The sequence below is a fragment of the Myripristis murdjan genome, chromosome 5 (genome assembly GCF_902150065.1).
Source record: "Myripristis murdjan chromosome 5, fMyrMur1.1, whole genome shotgun sequence".
Taxonomy (NCBI): domain Eukaryota; kingdom Metazoa; phylum Chordata; class Actinopteri; order Holocentriformes; family Holocentridae; genus Myripristis; species Myripristis murdjan.
The window spans coordinates 6,738,502-6,762,175 of NC_043984.1; the positions used below are offsets into that span (position 1 = coordinate 6,738,502).

At 41.6% G+C, this 23,674-nt stretch overlaps 1 protein-coding gene across 1 annotated transcript in view; it reads left to right on the plus strand.

The window, feature by feature from the left end:
• The first annotated feature begins 1,992 nt into the window (after window positions 1-1,992).
• The window catches only part of pcbp4 (poly(rC) binding protein 4), a 65,807-nt gene continuing 44,125 nt past the window's right edge, over window positions 1,993-23,674 (plus strand). Inside the window, exons 1-4 of the mRNA XM_030051523.1 lie at window positions 1,993-2,139; window positions 3,306-3,329; window positions 6,502-6,534; window positions 16,849-16,965. Of these exons, the coding sequence (XP_029907383.1) occupies window positions 1,993-2,139; window positions 3,306-3,329; window positions 6,502-6,534; window positions 16,849-16,965 (321 nt within the window). The remainder of the gene's footprint in view (window positions 2,140-3,305; window positions 3,330-6,501; window positions 6,535-16,848; window positions 16,966-23,674) is intronic.

Sequence of the window (23,674 nt, forward strand, 5' to 3'; positions counted from 1 at the left end):
TGACTGGAGGCCAGTGCTCCATCGAATCTTGTCGCCAAAGATGCACACAGTCTACCTCTGCTCTTGGTGATAGAGCTGGCTTTCTAGAGGCTATCTGCACACAGTCTGGCTGTATAACCTGGCTGTCGACCATATTCTAGTTAGAGATTCTGTAGATTTTGTCACAATTTTGATGCATAACCATTACACACAGAGGGTCCAAGCCAAACTAAATGCTCTGAGAAAATAAACCTCCAGTCTTCCAGGCTGCCCCTGGGGCTGTAATCTCATTTGTTAAAAACTGTTCAGTGCAAATCAAACAACCAATCACCTCAAGCAAGCATCGCTACCTGGGTCTAATCACATCTCCTGCTCATGCGTTGTGCATTACTGCTGTGCCCTCTCACTTCCCCTCCCCAAAAACCCTCTGCTTAGCCTAACATAGCTCCGGCACATAAGTGTAGCTTGCAGTAGCTGCAGAATGACAGAGAAGGGAACTGGCTAGACACTTTCTATTCCCCCATTGAATCGGTACTGGAGCTTCGTGTACAAGTGTACATGTGGGTGGGAGGGGCTCAGAGGACCTAATAAATCTCAGACTTTAGGGGTGGAAGAGCTCTTTCAGTTCAAATTTTTGACAAAATTACAGCCATAGTGCAAAGTGAACGACACAACATGCTCTTTATCTGAACCTTTATTTCAATTAAATTGAGTCTCCCTGTTATTACTTTTCATTAGTTTTCATTAACCCTATAAAGCCATTTGTATCATATATGATACACATTTTCAATTCCTTTTTTTCTTTTTCAGTTTAATCAAAACAGTTTAATCAAAACCAAAATACTGTTGTATACCTTTGAACACTTCCCCTGTTCACCCTGGACCATACCATTGGCACTTCAAGTACATATCATATATCATACACCAGAAAGGTCGTGTAATAACATATTTTTTGAATTTTTTTTTTATATATATATTTTGTTATAGGTCTAAATAAAGGCTTCAGTTTCAAAAAATTGGAATTTTCTGCCAATTCTTTCATAGTTCAGGCTTTATAGGGTTAAACCAAGACCTTCATTCATTCATTCATCTTCTAAACCGCTTATCCTCACAAGGGTTGCGGGGGGGTGCTGGAGCCTATCCCAGCGCTCATAGGGTGGAAGGCAGTGAAACACCCTGGACAGGTCGCCAGTCCATCGCAGTAACCCAAGACCTGATTACTTTATTAACAACAGAAATCTGAGTGCATGTTAGTAGTCAGTGATGCTGTGTTTCTCTTAATGCCTGTTAGCATGGCAAAGTTATTCATTCCTAAAAGTTTACAGAGAGTTGTCAACCAAAACAGCGAAATATGTAAAAGAGGGTTGAAGAGGGTTTTAATTATTCTGTGACCACTGCTATTTTTTTTTTTTTATGATTTCTCTGTGTGCTCCTATAGTATCGTATCATCTCTCTGAAAAACTAACTTGCCTCTTTTATCTATTTTTGTGTTTAGTGTAGAAAGGCCCTGTGTATGCATCTTTGATTAGATGGAAATGTAATGATCCCTGTGGTGACATTTGGCCACTGAAGCAGCAAAACAATCTAAGAGTAATGCAAATGAGGGTTACATAAATATACAGAAGCAACAGTTTAGGGTTAGTGCTAGTTAAACAGAAGTGCATGAAAGGTATGAATTACAACATGAAGACAGTGTGTTATACAGATGTAACATGCCGCCAACCATCGTAATCTCCAGTTCTAATCATTCCCTCTGTTTTTTCTGCTTCTTCCAATAGAGCTGAAAGATAAAGAGGAATAAGAAAAACAAATCGACCCACAGCGCAACTTGCTGCCACCAGTCCGACCAATACCGGTCCTCGCTGCATCCCGCTGTACTCCCCTTACCCCCTACCCCACCCCAGCCTCCCCTCCCCCGCCCTGCCCCGCAGCTCCCGGGCTCTTCACGGGTTCCCTCCAGGCTTCTCTGCGGTGTTCTGGAACGTTCCTTACGCCCCGGGGCCTCGGACCTTCATGCGTCTCCCAGCGGCAGAGTCCACCCACACCTCCACCCACCACGCCACCACCACCACCACCACCACCACCATGAGCTGTGACCAGGACTTTGGAGACGGGGGCATGGGAGTCACCCTCACACTGCGCCTCCTCATGCACGGAAAGGTGAGTCAGGGGAACGATGTTATTGTGGACACCAATGCCCCACTTGCACGGGGCTGAAATACCTGGGGGCATCTAATGATTTGATGGAAATTTTCAGTGATTTTAATACTGCGCAAATCTGCCAAGTCTGAAATGACCAGACCCTTGGTGCAGACAATAAACATTTAAGACATAAATAAATAGGGGCATGTAAAAAAAAAAAACAACACACACACAAAAAAAACTAAAAAAACTAAAACTAATAGATTTCTGTACAAATTACGTACTATATTTTGGTGAAGACTGAGACTGATGCTAATCCCATGTGAATCAGTCTCAGGAATTTCAGATGTAATTTGTTTCTGGTGCACAATTCCTTCTTAGTCTTCTTCTTCTTCAGGATATGATCTATCTTCCTACTGTCATAAAAAATGGTGTCAGTAATGGAATGTATAGCAGAAGGTTTTGAATACTTCACAATATTTGAAATGGAGTCACACTCAAGTCTCTATGCTTCTTTCTGTTTTTTACATGAAAGATGTGCCTCATGACAGTCTCCTGGGATTGCTTCAAATCAGCAATGGCAATGGCAATAAGGCCAAACCAATGATGTTTTCCAGTGTGATAACTTACTTGGTTGTGATTGTCATTAGGAATACCTGTGGGAACGCTGCATGTGTTAATCTTTATGAGAAATGAGCGTATTCCTTTCCTCTAGTATTGACATAGATGAAAATGTTTGTCTGAAAATGTGAGAAATAAAAAAAGAGAAGAGATCTGACTGCCAGAGTAACACAGCACCAGTCAAGGTGCCGTGGTGACACCAAAAGCACATAATTTGAATGTTTTTGACACAAATGTCAAGCTTTGTTTCGCTAAATTAGGAGGTGGCAAATTGTACAATCTTGACCTTATACAATTCTCTTTGTGAACTGTTGATTCTCAAATGCAAAGACTGGGAGTAGTTAATCAATCCCACAAGGCAACCAAAAAAACAAAAAGCAAGTCCTTTGTGAAAAGATAAAGGTAAAGATAAAGATAAAGATAAGGAATGTCTGGATGGATCGATAACAGAGAAAGAGAGACTGTTTCTGTCTGTGTTTCCATGTGTTTGTTGGTTTGTTCATCTCCTGAAAATAATGATTAGCAGTAACACTTCCTTCCTCCACTTTGTGTTCTCTTCACAGGAAGTAGGAAGCATTATTGGCAAGGTAAGCAGCAGCTTATATCTTTCTCTCACATTTAATTTGCACATTCTACCGATTCAGTGCATCAGACAGTGTTCTGACTTTTTCAAATACACATACTTTTTCCAAGCTAGAGATATTGGTTTGCTGCCTGTGAAAGACAAACCCCTGCATGTCATGCAATCAAAACCAGCAGTCTGGGAAATCAAATGCTATGGCGTCCAAAGTGGACTAATTTAAAAGCACAGTGCAAATCATCAGGACAACTATTTGTAATAACAGTCACTTAATGTGTTTCGAACAGCATAATAATATGTCATCAAGTAATTTCACAGCAATAGACATGGGAAAATCCTAACCATCTGTAAACTGTACATTGGAAAATCCCAGCTGTCTTCATGCTATGGTTTTCAAAAATGGGCCTGCCGCTCAAGATATCTTCCACTGTAATCCTACTGTGACCTCTAATATAAAGTTACCATGAAATATGCATTAATAGTGTGTAAAATTTCTAGTTAGGCTGTGTCATTCCAATCTCCAGTTACTGAAAAGGGAGCTGCTCTCCAGGGATGCGAGTCAATTTGACTATGGATGTGTTAAATAAACCCCCTGTAGGATTTTTTTTCCCCAAATATATCACAGTCAAGTGAAGTGTGATAATGACCATTGCCCCCACAGCACATTGAATAACTCGTGATTTTATCTGATTTCTTTTGGCATGTATTTAAATTTCGCCCTCTTCATCGTCTCCAGTGCATGGTCTATTAGGGAGCGGTCCGTGATATAAAGATGGCATGGAAATTACATTAATGTGTTATAGTTCTAGTTAGGCCGTGTCAGGCTGGTGTGTAGTGACACCACAGGAGCTGCTCTCCAGGGTTTCTCCTTGCATTAAGCCAGGCTGCCAGGCAGCAGAGCAGAACTGATGTTCACTACAGCCATCCCATCCAGCCACAGCAGGCTTATATGATTGGGACAGGTGTTAAAATGAGATAATATTGTAAAACGCGGTCCAACTTCAACCTTAAACGAGAAATAAACACGGGCAAACATAATCATTTTGAATTTGTGTTTTTTTTTTTTTTTTTTTTTTTTTTTTTTTTTAACCTTTATGTATTCAGCGAAGGGTTTTGCTGAGCTCACGTCCTCTTTTTCAGCAGTGTTCTGTTTTCACATTTTTACAGTTAACACCCAGAGAAGTTGGGGGATAAGTGCCTTGCTGCAGGGCATGGTGGTGGTGGTTGATTAGTAACAGTGAAGCGTCACTCATTCAACTTTCCCTGCCTAGATTTGATTCCCAGTTGGTTGTGGGATTTGAAACTGCAGCTTTCCAGTTGTAGCCCACTTCTCTCACACTGAGGCTTGGTTTCTCCCCAGTTAAAATACCTGGAAATATGTGGAACTGCTATACAGAATTACAATCAAACTGTGTTTTAGTCATGTGGGACAATGAAACCATCTTGGGACAATCGAAAACAGCCCACATACACTGTAGTTTTATATCTGTCCTCCTTGGCACTAAACATGAATGAAAACCATTAGTGTGTGTTAAAGGAATGGTAAACTGAAAAATACAATTTTTCATTAAAATAAAGTTTTTACTGTCATTGTATGTAGGGCTGTGTCTGGCGATACAATACATATCATTATACAGGGGTTATTCCTCAGTATATTGCAATATATTGTGATACTCTAAGGAAGGTGATATATTGCCTTTTTTTTTTTTTTAAATCTAATTTTAGGAAAGCTGATATGTGCTCACTTTTTACATACTTGTTCCAAAATGAACCACTGTCTGCCAGGAATGTGTGAAATGTGATTGCAAACTATTGATTAAAAATCAATACATTGTTGAGAATTGATACATTATCACATAATATTGCAATACTCAAGTGTATCGATATTTTCTTACACTCCTAGTTGGGTGTGGAAATCATCATGAGATTGTGAGAGAGGCCTGTCAGTTGTCTTGTCCTGACTCAAGCGAGTGGTTTTACTGGGGATTAAACATTTACTTTGTCACATAACAGTGAGTGACGTCCAATCAGAACACAACCTCAGTTTTTATTCCTCCGGCCCCTATTTGATTGACTCTTCAACTGCACCTGCTATCCTGCGCTAGCATGTGCTAGCTTCAACAAACTATACAGCCTATTAAGCACAAGAGAAACGTTTGCCTCAAGTGCTTTCTTCAGCACAGCTGGTTGGTCTTACCAGGGATGCAACAATAATCTTCCTCTAGGGGAACTAAAGCCCACCCAGCCCTGCTAGAATGGATTATTGTAGAAAATGCAGCTTTTAAAACTTTTTTTTTATTGCAGTTATTGAATTTTAGGAACTCTTAAATCTTGGCGGATGATGAAGATAGCACTCAACTAAATATTAAAATCCCACTGGGTTTACCAGACCTTTAAGACATAATCAAACTGAAAATTATGACTCATCCAGCATTTAGTGCAAAATTGATTTTTTTTTTTTTTTTTTTTTTTTTTTTAACCCTATCCTAGGGTTAAATTAGGGAGTTGAATTAATCTTTGAATGAAAAATGTACACTTTCTGATGCAGATAGTGTTCCCTGTAAAGTTAAATGGGCCAGGTTTTGTGGTCTTTTGTCATAAATATGACATCAACTCTACAAAATTTGGGATGCATAAAATGTAAAACTTGCAGAATTATGATTGACACTTTTCGATATCTAAAAACGTTTGCCTACAAAACAGAAACATTTTTGCCTATGTAATCAGTTCTGTTTTAGAAATATTGAACAATGCATATCAGATGGCATCTTATTCTGTTGATGTGCACTGTGCTGGATATGAAAAGTCACAGTTAAACCTGGGAGTGTGTGCCTGTGGAAAATTGAATAGAATATTGCTGACTGCACACGACAGATTTGTTTTTAAACCCAGTCCACATGATCAAGAATAACGCACATTTATGTGACTGGACTTCTGACCTCAGGGTCACGAGATTGAGAAACGCCCTGCCTAAGGCTCTGAGGCTTACAACCTATGACTTTAAATCTTGGGTTGTTTCTTATATTCAGTTTTAAACCACTTTTTATATGAAAGCACTTATTTATGTGTAACCTGATGTATGTTTAACCTCAGTTGTCAGATAAACATAATACTGTTTAAATAAATTGTTTTCATAATTGAGACTCAAGCTAAACTTTCTGTGGCTTGTTTCCCCACAGAAAGGCGAAACAGTGAAGAGAATACGAGAAGAGGTAAGACCCCACCACCACCCACCCATCCCATCATGTGTCTTTTCATTGACATCCCATCCTCTCCTGTCTCCTTTTAAAAACTTCAATCTCGCTAATTATGGCATAATTGTAAAGCACCACAATTCAGCAGCACCATGTAACAAACATGGAGAGCTTGAGCATCATGTTCTCTCTGTGAGCAATGGTAGCGTGAGAATCAGCTGTATCCAATATGATTTCGCATTTTTACTGCCTATTGCTGCTGTGATTACGCCGTGCATAAAAGGCCGCTGTAATCGCAAGTGTTCCCACAGCCTTCGCAAAGGAGCACATGAAAAAGGGAAATAAATTCTATAAAACTGCTCATGGCTTCACATTCAAACCACACATTTCTGAACAGGCTGTAAAGCGGTATCTAAACATGTATTTTGTATTTGTGTCAGCCCGACGTGATGTTAGCCATGTCAACATTTACATATTTGGCTGTCTTTGCTGTCGGCAGCCTGTAAAAAATGGTAAGAATGCACAACATTTTTGAAAAGCGGCGTAGTGCATGTCTAGTAGCTGTACTCAAGTGCTCCACGAGTGTGAAACTTCCCTGTGGAATACCTGTCCTCTCTACCTTCCCCATCCCACCAACGAAACACAGTGAGAGAGAGTGCCAGGGAACAAGAGAGAGTAAATGAAAGAAGGCAAAAAGACAGAGAGACAGAAAACAGAGAGCTCTTACATGACAGCACAGCGCTCGGTGTGGGAAGTAAGCAACCCGGGCGGCCCTTGTGTATTTTGTCCTTTGCAACACCTATCCTCCTTCTACCGTCTCATGCTCCTCTCCTTTTCCACCACTCCCGGCAACACACCGCATCTGCAATCAGGTCGCTTCCAGCAGCCATATGAATACTTAAATATGTGGAATCTATAACTTCAAGGGCCTGGACAAACGTCTCGCTGAATACAAAACGCAGGCTCGTCAGCGTGTTGTTAATGTACCTGATGTGAATTCCAGAGCGCTCTATAAGTTTAAAGAGAGTCAGGAAGTGGGATTCCCAGAGGAAAAGTTAAAGCCAAGATCATCCCTGTCCATCACAAAGAGTGGGAGAGAGAGTGTGAGAAAGACAGAGAGGAACCGGGAGAAAGAGAGAGAGAGAGCACCATGGTTATCAGGCTCAATCAAGTAGAACAATGGCAAAGTCAAATTGTTGTATCAATTGATCGAGGGAATGAGCGAGCATGTGTGTGTGCGCTCGTTTGTGCGTTCATTGGAAAATGGGTCCTGCAAATTACCTTGGAGAAATGGGGATCCGGTGTTATATCACCAAAGCCTTATTGTTATGTTGCCAAAGCAGTCCCAAGTCCCTGCAGCATAATGCAGGCAGAATAAAATCCTCTATGTCAGTACAGCAGCAGCATAAAACACAGCTAAATTTGTTGAAATAGACTAAATTCTGATTTCTTTAACTATGGGAGAAGGCCCAAAATAGGTCACAGGACTCCTTCCGGTGCGCTCCCACATGAAAACACAATACTAGCATATTTTAATGAGCCTGTGTCCCATGGCGAGACTAAATTTACTCAGTTTAGCTCCCTGACTTACTGCGAAAAAAAAATTAGTTTAAGAGCCTTAAATAATAACCCACAAATCACTTTTTGGGGAGAAAAAATTATTTTGGAAATGTGTGTCCCCAGAGAAACAGTTTGAGGATTACTGCAGATGAATAAACACTCCAGAGAGAGAAAGGCAGGGAGGGAAGCAGAGACCGAGAGAGAATGAATAAATAAATGAAAGAGGGAGACAGAAGCGCCATTTCTATTCATGTGTCAAGCGAATTTAAAGCAAACTTTTGAAATGTCGCAAAAAGTAAAATGCGAATTAGGTTCATTTTCATCAACTGGGTTGAAGTGAATAAATCTGCTTCTTGAATAGGGAAAAAGCAAATCCAGGAGGAAAAAAAATAGAGAGAGAAAGTATCAAGAAAACTGTTGAGTGTCAGTTGATATTGGCGGTATTTCAGTTTTATATGAAGATGAAACCAAAGAAATATAATATATTCTAATAGACCAACTAATGGCCATGCAGCCTCTACAGACACTTATACAGGGAAGTGACTTCTTGCTTTGTATTACCTACAAAGCGACATTTCAGGCAAAAATACTATTTGATTATCAAGGAGGACTATTCCACAGTTTGCTGATGACTCAGGAATAAAACTCAGCAACACAGTTGTAATCCAACTAACTGATGAGAACATATACAGGAATATATTATCGTGATTTCACAGTCTGACGGCTCATGGGAGGTCTAGACATATGTCATATGGAAAGTTGTCATCCTTTGAGCATCTTGCTCTGCAGCTGAAATTCCCCCGTCGAGCTATGTTTGTAACTATCAGTTCAACTTTTTTGACGACTTTGCCAAATCACAGTCAAGTATTTGCATTGACTTTGACCGTGTGAACGTTGCTGGTAATTTTAATATTCATGTTGACAACCCCCTGGATACTAGTGCTGAAGAACTGCCTTGCTTTCTGGATGACTATGGATTGACTCAGCATGTGACTGAGCCCACACGCAGCAAGGGGCACACTCTGGACTTTATCATCTCCAAAGGTTTTAACATCCCTAAGGATGCAATGACTGATGTTGCTCTTTCAGACCTTCATTCCTGCGGTTTCTTACTCTGTCAAAGGTCTTGTAGAAAATTTCAGCTCTAAGATTGCAAATCGTACTGATGCCATTGTCCACACAAAGATGAAAATAGTTTCTGGTAAGAAAAAAGTACCTTGGAGAAACGCCACACCAGGAGAAGGTGTTCTTTGGAGAAGGGCGAGTTTCATGAACTTGTACCAAGAAAAGCCTTATAGTTAAAAGCCTTTATTCACTCTTAAAACATGTAAGTTTAACTTCATTATCAGAAAATGGAACTACACAACTTAGCAACTTAATAGTAAGAATCAACATCATCATCAGTTGATTTTTGACTTACTATCAACTCTGTATCTAGGAATAGTTTGATTGTAAGCTGATAATAAAAAAGTTGATAGTGAGTTGAATATTAAAATGGAACAGCACAATTAAACTGTTAGCTACATTGCTAAGGAATTTGTTATTTATGGTTTGTAGCATACGATACCTACTGCACATGTATACAAAACACTGGCTCTGAGCGTCCTTCCTTTGTATTTTTAAGAATTACCACCCCAACCAAAACTGCTAAAATAGAACTGAAACCAAATGAAAATTAAATGAAACATTTGCAATAAATAAATAAATAAAAGTAAAACTATTAAACCCACCAGGAAAACTAACTAAAACTAAAACTAAATTAAAATTGGGATTTAATATCCAATTGAAAATGCCAAACTCAAATAACCCTACATTCAGCTCTGTAGAGAATTAGGGAGAAAGAGAGAGAGAGAGCGAGTGTGGGAAACGGAGACAGATGAAGAGGAAAAGAAAACAGAGAGTTTGTCTACGCTCGAGCATTTCTCCCTGACAGCATAACTCACAGAGCAGGAAACATGAATATTTAAATGGATATTTTCCTCTCAAGGACAAACAACAGCACTGGATATACGCTCATACAGGCTTTACAAGCGACGTCTTCCCCTCATTACTCTTCTTTATTCCCCCAACTCCTTGCCTTCCCGCTCACTCATCGTCTGGACAAGCTGGCACACACTCACTCACTCACTCACACACACACACACACACACACGCACACACACACACCAAGCATGTCCTGCATACATATGCACACATTTCATCTATGCACACTGGCCAACAAGACACACTATCCACAAACTCTTCACTTAGGCACTCACACTCACACTCACACACACACACACACACACACACAGTCACACTGTGCGGACTCTCTCAATCATTGAGTCACACTGATAAAAGGTGTATGAAATCTACTGTTTCAAGGCAGCATAGTTTAGTACAATGCCAGGTTTGTCAGAGAGGCTTTTGGCACGGAAGAAATTCATGTGGCAGTTCACGTGGCACACACACACACACACACACACACACACACACACACGAACACACACACACACAAAAGAGGGGGCACAGCACACAAGGAATCCCTTTTCATCACATCAATAAAAGCATTGATGGGAGGTTGTAGTTCTTCATAATAGTATTGCACACACACACACACTCACATATATATGCATACACACACACACAGATGCACGCACACAGACCTATTCATCAACACACATGGTCTCCCAGTCTGTCTCTTCCTCTTTCATGCACACACACACACACACACACACACACACAGGGACACATGCAGCCTGCCAGCAGGACTGTAATAAAGCAGAGCAGAGCACAGCAGAGTAATCCAGTTGAATGACATGGCTGTCCATCCTTCTTCTGCTCCAAATGAAGACTAATGAAGACAACCGCCGCACGCCACGATGGCAAGACAACTTACGGCACCATGTCTCCACCATTAGAACAGGAGCAAGACTTACTATATCTACCTCACTAAAACAGTAAGGCAACTTATTGTTCCATGTGTTGGCCACCGGGCTCCTCACATGCTACGAATGAGTGAACAGCCACCAACATCACACTGCAAAATGAAAGATGTCTCACCTGAAAGGCTAAAGTGGAAAATGAGAACCGATCAGCTTTATATTTATACTTTCTCAATGAGGAAAGGATCCAAACCATAGTTAACTTGCCCACAAAAAGTGTTAGTTCATAAAAGTTTCAAAATTAGGTATGTCACCAATAACTGTACCAGTTCTTGTTATAATATTAGTTAGTGGTAGCACAGGTTGAATTGCAAGTTAATCTCTAATAGGCTTCCTACTACTGCTCTCCTCACCTTCAGCATCAGTAAATCCTTACATCACTGAAGACATTTTCATAATGTGACCGTATTATATGTTGTGCACCAACGCATCAAATTTCAACGGTGTGGTGAACTGTTGTATGGCTATGGATTACTTTATACTAAAAAAATAGGAGGAGGGCTGCTGTTTTTCTAATGTGAACCGAGCTAAAGCCCTGTCCCAAAAAACATACAACACTCATTCTAACCACATTTTGAGGACGTAACATTTTTACACTGTAGAAGTATGACAAAGCAGTACAGTCAAAAATAACAACATACAACACATGCTCAGCTTGCTAAGTAGGCTATTTTGAGAAAAACAAGACCCTCACAGTGGAAAAATTTAAATCTCGAGATATATATATATATATATATATATATATATATATATATATATATATCAGGAATGTCTGTGCCATCTCAGTGGCTGCAGTAAAAGAAGAAATTTCAACCAAAAACAAACTGAAAAATCAGTTTATCGACTTTTACATGGCTTTTACATTTTTGTATTGTTAGTCAAATGTGAAGATGGCGGACATAGCCCAGACATTTTATGAAAAAACTCACCTACATATGACCATATAATACCAAAAAAAAAAAAAAAAAAAAAAAAAAAAATGCCCTTTGTAACACACAGGTGAAAGGGGTTCAAAATTTTACTTTCAGATATCACTATAAAAATTCACAAGTTGATTACACACACAAAGACAAGAAAAAAAGTCAATTACAAGTTCTTTGAATTGTTCTGTTTACACATGTATATCACACATGTCCTAGGTTGACCCCCATTTTGGCCTAAAATTACTGGACTAACAGTGACAAAGGCTAATTAGTGAAAAAACTGCCAAAACAGTACTGTGAAGATTAATACTCAATGTGTACTGTTTTGTGTTAGCATGTAGCGTGCTCTTGGGGCACAGGGTAAACATTCAAAGGTAGCTGGAGACGACATTCTTTGTCGCTCATAGATTTAATTGATTTGGTGTTTGGTTAATGTCAGCTTTAAGTTAGCTAGCCATTAGCATTAGCCCTTAGCATTTGGTTAGCTAACTCTCTTGCTAGCTCACCTGATTTGGGCAGTGGCTAACGTTACATAGCTAATGCTGAGGAGTAGCTAGCAGGTGCATATTAATTGCTTTTCTAAGTTTTCTTGCCTGCTAGTTAGCTAACTATTTAAGCAACAAAACAAAACTATCTTATTTGGAGTAGGGGTAATGTCTGAAGACAGTAGGCCAGAGTTAACAGTATAAATCTGAAAACAAATGCACTCTTTTTATTTTCACTTGGCTGTTTTTCCAAATTAACTCCAAGGTGGCCCAGCTGGTGGTTGAGAAATTTGTGACGCAACCGTGAAGCAGCTGAACAACTCGCTCAGCCACCCTGTGCGTCTCAACCGTCGGAGCGGGAGAGCAGGGACAGAAAGACAATAGGAGGGAGGGGAGGAAACAGACGAGTGTGGAAAGACAGAAAGAAGGAGAGGGCTGCTCATGATTACAGCAACTTCCTGCTCTGAGTCCCAGCTGCTGCTCAGTAAGAAGAGAGGAGGAAAGAGAGGGATGCAGGAAAGGAGGGAGGGAGGACAAAGGGACGGGTGGACAAGATCATGGATGGGACACAGGTTAAGTAAGAGGACAGACGGAGGGATATGAAAAGTGAGGGACAGAGCGACGAGAGAGATAGATGGGAGATGGAGGGAGACGTATCGATAACGAAATGGTAACGAGATTCATCAGATGGAAAGGAGGGAGAGAGGAATGAACAGCTCCGATGAAGAGAGTGAATATGAGCGATGGATCATCCGGGGGGGAAAAAAGATGGAGAGTGTGATGAATGGAGGTGCGGGAGGACGGAGAGACTGATTGAAAGAGATGATGGAGCAATTGAGGAGAGGATGGAAGGTGGACAGAGGAAATGAGAGATTGTTAAAACGGCTGGATGGATGGATGGATGAAGCTCCAGGTTGAGGAAAAGATGAAAAAAAGACAGAAGAACATAGAAGCGAGGGAGCGAAAATGCTAGAATGAGAGAAAGAAAAGAGAGAAAGAACAAGCAGGGAAAGAGGGGGTGGATGGATAGTGTGCATGAAAACGAGAGATGGATGCATTAAAAATTGACAGCAAAAACCTTTCCCCATAGATAGATAGATAGATAGATGGAGGGATTGACAGAGGCTTCCATTCCTCCTGAGGGAGAAAAAAAAAGTGGGCGAGAGACATACAAACAGACTGATTGAGGGGGAGAGCGAGGCACGGGCTAATGCTTTTCATTCAGATAATAAATGGAGACCAAGAGAAAATTATTTAATCACTGCCGTATTACCAATCTCTGCTCAGACACACACACACACACACACACACACACACCTAACAATGAGGCCCAGGGGAGGTAGAGAGAGAGAGAGAGGAGTGATAGACAAAGGAAGAGAATGAGGGACAGAGAGAGAGAGGGAGCAGATATCATTTTGCATTCTATTTTTACAACAATGAGAGGAGACTGCAGTCTACAGAGGATGGTAGGGGGATAACAAGAGCCTCACACACACACACACACACACATATACACACGCAACAATGGAAAGTACTTAAAGGTGCTGGCTTGAAAATAGGTAGTCACACACACACACACACACACATACACACAAACAGGCAAATAAAATAACAGACAGAAAACTGCAGGTCGGAGGTGCACTGGTTTGAAAAGACAAAAGTCACACACACCAACACACGCCTACACACGTGCACACACAAATGCATACATGGAGGTAGACACGCATACACACACGTGTCATAGAAAATAAGTACAAGGTTACCTTACAACAACAAAGTTGAACACACACACATATACACACGCTCAAACCCAGATACACACACACACACAGAGGTCCAGTGTGACCATCTGATTCTCTGATAAATGACTGTGCCTCTCCTCCCCCCTCGCCATTTTTCATCCGTCTCTCTATCCATCTAAATGTCTATCTACCTATCTATCTACCTATCCATCCATCCATCTATCTTAGTTTCTTCCCCCATACCTCTGAGTCTGTATGTTCACTGATAGAGAGATCACCTGTAAGTGAAACAGACAAGGCTGATTGCTGCAAGACAGTGATTCACCCAGTTACACACACACACACACGCACACACACACACACACACACACACACACACGCACACACACAGTGATGAGCTCACCATCGACTGAATGACACAGAGAAGGGGGCTTAATGATCTGAGCTAGAAAAATCTGCTCCGTGCTGATTTTCTTTCTTTCGACTTTGTCCTCTCTGTGCTATCTTTTTCTTCCTTCCTTCCTTCCTTCCTTCCTTCCTTCCTTTCTTTCTTTCAATCTTTTCCCCTTACTTCCCACTGTTCCTCCATCCTTCCTTACATCTTTCATTCCTTCCTTGCTTCCTTCCTCCTCTTCTGTCTCCTCTCTCTCACAGATGACAGCAGCGTGAGCCCAAACTGAGTCATGTTTAAAACCTTCAAGCATAGAAATGCTGAGCTGAGAGCAGTTTGCCCCTCAGGTTACAGCCGCATGTCCAATCATGTGACATCACATCAATAACCTTGAAGAGGTTATTGATGTGATGTCACTCAATACTCAATACTTCCACTCAATACTCAATACTTCCACTCAATTCTCAATACTTTCTTAAAGTATTTTTAAAGCCACAATAAATTCATAATTCATAATTCATAATAATTCAGCATTTTAGCTGTCTGAATATTCACTTATTTAAATAAAGGCCAAAGGATAGACTCTGTTTTTAGTATTTTTCAATCAAAATTCCATTACATCTACATTCTGAAAAACAGTATGTCTTAAAAGATGACGTCATGCTAAACCAGTAAGTGTGAGCAAAAATTTTCCCTAATGAAAAGTTAATTTTTGAACAATCACACTCATCCCATGTAATAAAACTGCCTTCCTCTTCCTAACTGATCACCCAAAATGTCACTTCATTGTAACTTTAAAGTGTTCATAAACACAGTACATACTTTCATGTCATGTTGTATTGACTGTATGTGCTGTCTTCTGACTTGTAGACATCATTCACCCGAACACCCAAACTCATAATTACAACTAGGAATCTCCTATTTTTTTCTGAGAGCAGCAATATATCCAAACTAGGAGATAAAAGGAACATGGGGGTATCTGGAAAATGCTGACTGTAAAAACATCAATAAACCCCAATTTAATGCTACAAACCAACTCTGCCTGTCATAAACCTGATCACATTTTGTTAAATTAACGCTTTAACGATGTTACCTTTCAATATGGACTTTAACATTAGATTACTTTACTTTTCTTGTCACTTTACTTTCCAACTTATTCCCAATATTTACAGGTGGTATTGATGGAAATGTCTCCTACATCTGCTTTCCCTCCCATATCCAGTGAACACAGCAATAATACATGATTTTAATTAATTAATTAATTAAATTACATCTATCACTTATGTGTATGTATGCATCTATGTACAGAAAACTGAACACATTATTACTTTACTATATTTACTTGTATTACTTTTCTGTAATATCCATTTTTTTTTCTTACTGCTGATTTATTTCAAATATGTTTGTAATTATTTTCAGAGTCAACACCCACCAATTCAAAGATAGGGCTCACTTCTAATGGGTTCTTTTCATCTAAACCTCCCGCAACTCACATTTTCTTCTCTCCATATCCTCTCTCTGTCCATACTCTTATGGTTATTGCCGCACTTTCTCTATATATTCTATATTCTTCTCCCCTCCTTTTATTTCTCCTCACCACCTTGTCTCTGCTCTCCTCCTGATCCCTTCCCTCTCTTTTCCTGCCCCTCCGCCCCACCCTCCCGTTTCTATTTCATCAATTGCTACCTCCGCTTTTCTCTCTCCTCCCCATTTTCCTGCTTGAATCATATCTTCCTCCATTCCTTTCCTCCCCCACCTCCTCGTCTTAATCTGTCTCGCCCGGTTCTCCTTCAATATTCCCACTGCCTTTCCCCTTCCTCTGCCGCCACCCCCCCACCCCCCTGCCACTTCACCCCTTCTCATCTTGCTTCCTTGAAACCTTGATTTACTCCATCTCTCCTCTCCTCTCCTCCTTCTCCAGTCTCCTGGTAATCCTCTCTCCTCCTGCATCACAGGTGAATCTTCCTATAGGGTGCAGGGAGCAGCGTGGTCAAATGATTCTCCTCCTCTTCTTTGTCTTGGACCCTGTACTGTATATGGCCCCCTCCCCGGCTCCCGACTCCCCTCACCCCTCCACCCCACCCCCACTAATGTGTTTTCTCTTCTTCTCCCTCCTTCCCTCCTCTCCTCCTCCCTTCCATCCTCCCCCGTCACCACCCCGTGCCCCTCCTGTCCGCTATATGCTCCCGGTGCCCTTTTCACATTTCCCTCCCTCCTTCCATCCCCTTGTCCCCTCGCCCTGATGATTTTCCCACAACCCCTCCCACCGTCCCGTCCTCTCCTCTCCGTCTCTGTCCGGGTCCACAGAGCAGCGCGAGGATCAACATCTCCGAGGGCTCCTGTCCAGAGAGGATCATCACCATCACCGGCCCCACCGACTGCGTGTTCCGAGCCTTCACCATGATCACGTTCAAGCTGGAGGAGGTAGACGCCACGCGCACACTGTCACTCTGTCTCTCTCTCTATCGCCTGTCCAGCTGCATGCGAGGTGCATCAACACATGTCGCTTTCAGAGATTACATCATCAACACATTGCAGCTGAAAGAGATACACATATACACTCAGCAGCCACTTTATCAGGTCCGCCTTTACAGTCTAATTCAACAGCTCAGCCATAAATTCTACCTTTTAGAAAGTTAATAATGCTCTGTTTTTGTTGACATTGTGGAGTAAATTTAATTCTGTGTTTATTATTGAGGTTGTAGTTTGCAGAGGTCTTGTACTGGACTACGTTATGTTGAGAGGTGTTTCTGATTTTTTGTCTTCCATTGTTTATATGCATGAGGGGGACAGAATATTGGAAACACCTCTTAATAAAATGCAGTCCAGTCCAACAGCAGCACTAACTATGAGCTCAATGCCAAACACAGAAGTGAATGAACACCTCTATTACTGTGACTAAAAGAAGCTGAGCATTATAGGCAGCAGGAAAGGAAACTTTATGGCACAACAGTTGGATTGGATTGGATTGGATTAGATTGTACAGGTGGAGCTGATAAAGTGGCTGCTGAGTGTACAGATATTCACACAACTGAGATTTAGGGGGTGCATCGATAACCCCACGACATGATCAGCGTTGTGACAGGATCCGACAGTGTCACAGTCACAAGGGCATGAACCAGTCATCTTGCAGCGTGGGAGTTGACTGATTTTGCGCACTTTTCCCATCTTTTTCCTGACAAAAAGGAGAGAGTGCACATCCCTCTTTCCTGTTCACATCGTTTCTCCTCCGTCCTCCGGCCATCACTATTCTGCTAGCAGCAACAACATAGAAGCTGAGTGCCGCTTTTAGCCAGGAGCAGAGCTTTAGAGGCTTTGTACACAAGTGATATGTCGCTGAAATGAGGCAAAGGTTCCCATTTTTATTTGTTTATTTATTTATGTATTTATTTATTTTTTTACCTTTTGCTTCTTTGCATCACATTCTGTAAGGAAAAGGTATTACCTCTGAACGGAGCCTGTACTTCTGAGCCAAACAGACTTCAGAGAAATCAACTGATAGGCCTTCACAACCTCACTTTTTACTGTCAATGATGACAGTGAAAACATTTTCATGAAAAATGATATATTTTAGTGTACCGACCTTTTAAACTCTAACCCTATCTCTCTTTTTTACACTGCATGAGCAGTAGGGGTGGAACAACCCACACACACACACACACACACACACACACATACAAGTACATACTCCGAAGCAATCTCTAAATCACACAATTGCACAAACACACATAACCTCTCTCCTTTTCAAGCTGTCTTTAGTGGAAGGTTTCTGTTGCTTGAATTTAATAGCACCAATCCCCCATTCTCGCTGTGTGGCTCTCTCTTTCTCTCTCACACACACAAACTCTCTCTCTCTCTCTCTCTCTCTCTCTCTCTCGCTCTCTGAGCTCCCACTGGTGTGCTGAGTTGCCCTGACTGAAGTGTGTAACCTTTACTTCCTCTATAACATGGCTGCTCTCTGTCAGGGAGCCATTTATTATATGTCTAATGGGACTGCCTGACCTCACACACATGTAAACACACACACACAGGCACACACGCAGACATACACACAAGCCAGCATAAAGAGAATTGACATCGGTGTTGCTATCCTCCCATCTCTTTCCTTTCCTCGTTCCTTTCTGTCCTCTTTCCTTCCCTCCACCCTTGGAACATTCTTCAACATTATGAATGATGCTGAAACCGTGAAAGGTTTCCTCCACACCACACGACTGAATGGGAGTAAATTGCTTCTGCTGATGAATGTGACAAGATCATCATTCATTCCTGAAGAGTTATGCATGAGCAGCAGGGGTGTAACAACCCATCGATTGAGATCGATTAATCATCAACAATCCAGTATCATCAATGCGAAGTGAAAACATCGATCCATATCATTCTCAAGATGATGTTATGCCTTTATTTTGAAATTCCCATGCCACGTATGTGTGATCCTTTCCGCCGGAGCTTGCGTGCTTCCTTCAGACTATGTGAGTGCCAGGCAGGACATGAAGGAGCCGAGAAAAAACAAAGAAATTTAGCCCCTTCCCAGTATTTCAGATTTCAGAAAATTGACAGATCGACAGACAGAAGACATGCCATCTGCAAACAACGCTGCTATGACAGAAAATACTTATAAATCCAAGGCAGGGAAGCGTAGATGTGCATTGTGTTCATACCTGAAAGGTCATTGAGAGTTCTTTAAGTTAACTGAGCGTGAGCTTTGCATCTAAACATGAGAAATGTAGCGCTTTATAGCGAACAGCAGAAGGTCTATTTTTGTTTGGAGGAGTGTAACTATGTGAAATGGGTACATGATATCATCTCATACTGATCGCAAGACCTGATCTGAATTGAATCAAATCGGATTGTGACAGATTGTGTGATATTGGTAAATATTCTATCATTCTAATATATATATATGTATATATACAGTATAGGCCAAAAGTTTGGACACACCTTCTCATTCAATGCGTTTTCTTTATTTTCATGACTATTTACATTGTAGATTCTCACTGAAGGCATCAAAACTATGAATGAACACATGTGGAGTTATGTACTTAACAAAAAAAGGTGAAATAACTGAAAACATGTTTTATATTCTAGTTTCTTCAAAATAGCCACCCTTTGCTCTAATTACTGCTTTGCACACTCTTGGCATTCTCTCCATGAGCTTCAAGAGGTAGTCACCTGAAATGGTTTTGCAACAGTCTTGAAGGAGTTCCCAGAGGTGTTTAGCACTTGTTGGCCCCTTTGCCTTCACTCTGCGGTCCAGCTCACCCCAAACCATCTCGATTTGGTTCAGGTCCGGTGACTGTGGAGGCCAGGTCATCTGCCGCAGCACTCCATCACTCTCCTTCTTGGTCAAATACACAGCCTGGAGGTGTGTTTGGGCTCATTGTCCTGTTGAAAAATAAATGATCGTCCAACTAAACACAAACCGGATGGGATGGCATGTCGCTGCAGGATGCTGTGGTAGCCATGCTGGTTCAGTTTGCCTTCAATTTTGAATAAATCCCCAACAGTGTCACCAGCAAAACACCCCCACACCATCAGACCTCCTCCTCCATGCTTCACAGTGGGAACCAGGCATGTGGAATCCATCCGTTCACCTTTTCTGCGTCTCACAAAGACACGGCGGTTGGAACCAAAGATCTCAAATTTGGACTCATCAGACCAAAGCACAGATTTCCACTGGTCTAATGTCCATTCCATGTGTTTCTTGGCCCAAACAAATCTCTTCTGCTTGTTGCCTCTCCTTAGCAGTGGTTTCCTAGCAGCTATTTGACCATGAAGGCCTGATTGGCGCAGTCTCCTCTTAACAGTTGTTCTAGAGATGGGTCTGCTGCTAGAACTCTGTGTGGCATTTATCTGGTCTCTGATCTGAGCTGCTGTTAACTTGCGATTTCTGAGGCTGGTGACTCGGATGAACTTGTCCTCAGAAGCAGAGGTGACTCTTGGTCTTCCTTTCCTGGGTCGGTCCTCATGTGTGCCAGTTTCGTTGTAGCGCTTGATGGTTTTTGCGACTCCCCTTGGGGACACTTTTAAAGTTTTTGCAATTTTCCGGACTGACTGACCTTCATTTCTTAAAGTAATGATGGCCACTCATTTTTCTTTAGTTAGCTGATTGGTTCTTGCCATAATATGAATTTTAACAGTTGTCCAATAGGGCTGTCGGCTGTGTAGTAACCTGACTTCTGCACAACACAACTGATGGTCCCAACCCCATTGATAAAGCAAGAAATTCCACTAATTAACCCTGATAAGGCACACCTGTGAAGTGAAAACCATTTCAGGTGACTACCTCTTGAAGCTCATCCAGAGAATGCCAAGAGTGTGCAAAGCAGTAATCAGAGCAAAGGGTGGCTGTTTTGAAGAAACTAGAATATAAAACATGTTTTCAGTTATTTCACCTTTTTTTGTTAAGTACATAACTCCACATGTGTTCATTCATAGTTTTGATTCCTTCAGTTAGAATCTACAATGTAAATAGTCATGAAAATAAAGAAAACGCATTGAATGAGAAGGTGTGTCCAAACTTTTGGCCTGTACTGTATATATATATATATATATATATATATATATATATATATATATAATCAAAATAATATCATATCTTGATAACAGTAACACTGATTTACACCCCAATGCACAATGTGGATTCGCGCTCCACCATTATCTCCTCCTTCTTTCCTCCTTTCTTTCCATCCCTCCTTGCAGTTGAAGAGTGAGATGAAGATATGATTAAAACCGAGAGCAGGGACTTTTTCCACAACATTATGAAAGTGAAACTTAACAAATTGCATTTGTCATTTAAACCAAGAGGGAGTTAAAAAATGCATGAACTCTCCTGATTTGCTTAGGGAGAATTAGCCATCAGCAGTGTGGCTTCCGTGTCGGGCGAATTATGACAAAGTGTAGTGGATTTGAGTGTCTCACTGTCATTTAAGAACACGTCGCACGCTGAGAAATTAAATCCAGATGGGATGATGTTTAAATCTTAGCGATGCTGATGGAGGAAAACAAGACGGATGGAAAATGGGAGGAGAGGAGGAGTGGACACAGGGAGAGAGTGGGCAGAGATTTAGAGAGTGGGCCAGAGGGGGTGCTGAGGGGATTAGAGAAACGACAAAATGAGGAAAAGGGTGTGAGGGAGATGGAGAGAGAGAGAGGAAGATGGAAGAGAGGGTGGTGAAGAGCTTAAACAAACTGTCTGGAGAGTGAAATAGAAAAAATGGAACGATATAGAGACATTAAGAGAGTCTAGGAAGGATAAAAAGTGAATGAGATTGAAAAAGAGAGAGAGAGAGATTATCAGAGGGTGGTAGGAAGAGGGTGATGAAGGGATTAAATAAAGTGTGTAGCATCCGCCCTGCTGTAATGTCCATGAGCAAGGCACTGAATCACTAGCTGCTCTTTTCAGGCATCGGGGATCCATGAAATCTCAACAAAAAGAAACAGAGAAGCAGCAACATAAACAGGAGTGAAAAATAGAAATAGAGAAGAATAGAAAGAAAAAGAGAGTTGAGAGCAATGGGAGGATGCAGGGCAATGATGAAGAGATTAGCCAAAGTGAGGAATGAAACAGACGGACTAGTGATAAAAAAAAAGTAAAAGAGACAAAGTTAGAGAGCAAGAAGAGGTGCCGAACAGATAAAAGGAGAGAGGGGAAGAGAGAGAGATAAAGACACAGAGGGAGATAACCAAGAGAGAGAGAGGCAGTTAAGGGAAAGAGATCAAAGAAAAAAGAAAAGAAAAACAGAATATGACACACGATTGCCGGAAGAGATGAACATGGAGATGGAGGAGAAAAGATGAGTGGAGCGGATTAAAGAAAGATGTATAATGAGAGAGATACAAATAAAGACAGAGAAAAGATACTGGCATGGTGAGATAGAGAGAGAAAATGGAAAGGGAGAGAGGAAGATAGAGTGTAAAATCGACAGAGAAAAAGAAAACTGAAAGAACATGTAGTCATTTCCAACCCCGGCTGTGGGTTTTCATTTTTCCACTGCAGCTGATTTTGAAATTCAGGAAAATACCGATGGAAAGTAAGACTTTATTTATCCAAAGACACACACACCGGGGACTTAAGCAGCCGGCAGTGTTCAAAATAAACCCTAAACCGTCCTCCTCGCCAAAGCCCCACCATTGCTATATGCACACACACACACACACACACACACACACACACAAACTCCTCCATACTATTCATCAGTGGCAGATACACAACTTCAGTTCCAGAGAAGAAGAACCTACATAAATATCATCTGCATCCCCCTCTGTCTAAAATTTTCAACTTTGCAGGGATCAAGAGACACAGTGTTGCCTCCCCATCGACCGCAATGCAATTTTGTGATTTTTTACAACACGTTGTTATTGGCTTAGCTCGGCTGTGAGACATCGTCTGCGTGTGCGGGACGGTGCGGGCTGTTGATTCGCGGGATAAAACCGGGCAACAGCTTGCATGTGAGGTTTCCACATGACATGATGATGGAAATAAATATGTGCCGGGCGCTCCTGCGGAGGAGGAGGAGGAGGCACATATTTCATTCGGATCACGTTCATCTGATGGGCAGCCCAGACAAGGCAACGCTGCTATTTACATTTCAAACGCAACGAGGCCCCCAGTCCGGCTCGGCCTAATTGATTGAACCGATCGTATTAGGGCCGGGTGATTTAGGCTGCTATTTATTACCTGGGTTAATTAAAGAGAGAGTCTCTTAGAGAATGACTGGAGTGGGGGTAAAAGAGAGAGGGGAGGTAAGCTGCCAAAGGGTGGAGGGAGGGTATCTCTGTGAAAAAGGAAAGATAAAGCAGAGAGTTGGAGAGAGGAAAGGGAAGGAAAGGGCTGCTGAAGGGGAAAGAAAGAACGTAATGAGAGAGAAAGTGGAGCTCTGTCCAACTAATGGACAATAAAGAACAGCAGCTTTAGGCAATGGCAGCAGGGACAAAAGGTGAGAGGAGGAGCGAGGTGAGGGAAGAGACAGAGTTAAGGGAGAGGTGAAGGCGGCGAGCTGTCGTGTGCTGCCTCAGACGAGCCGGAGCGCTCCCTGAGCCGCAGGTGGGAGCGAGCAGGCTGTCCTGTTACACAGGCAGGAGGAGAGATTAAAACCACTTCATACACCTTTTATTGAGCGGCCTTCGATCCAGC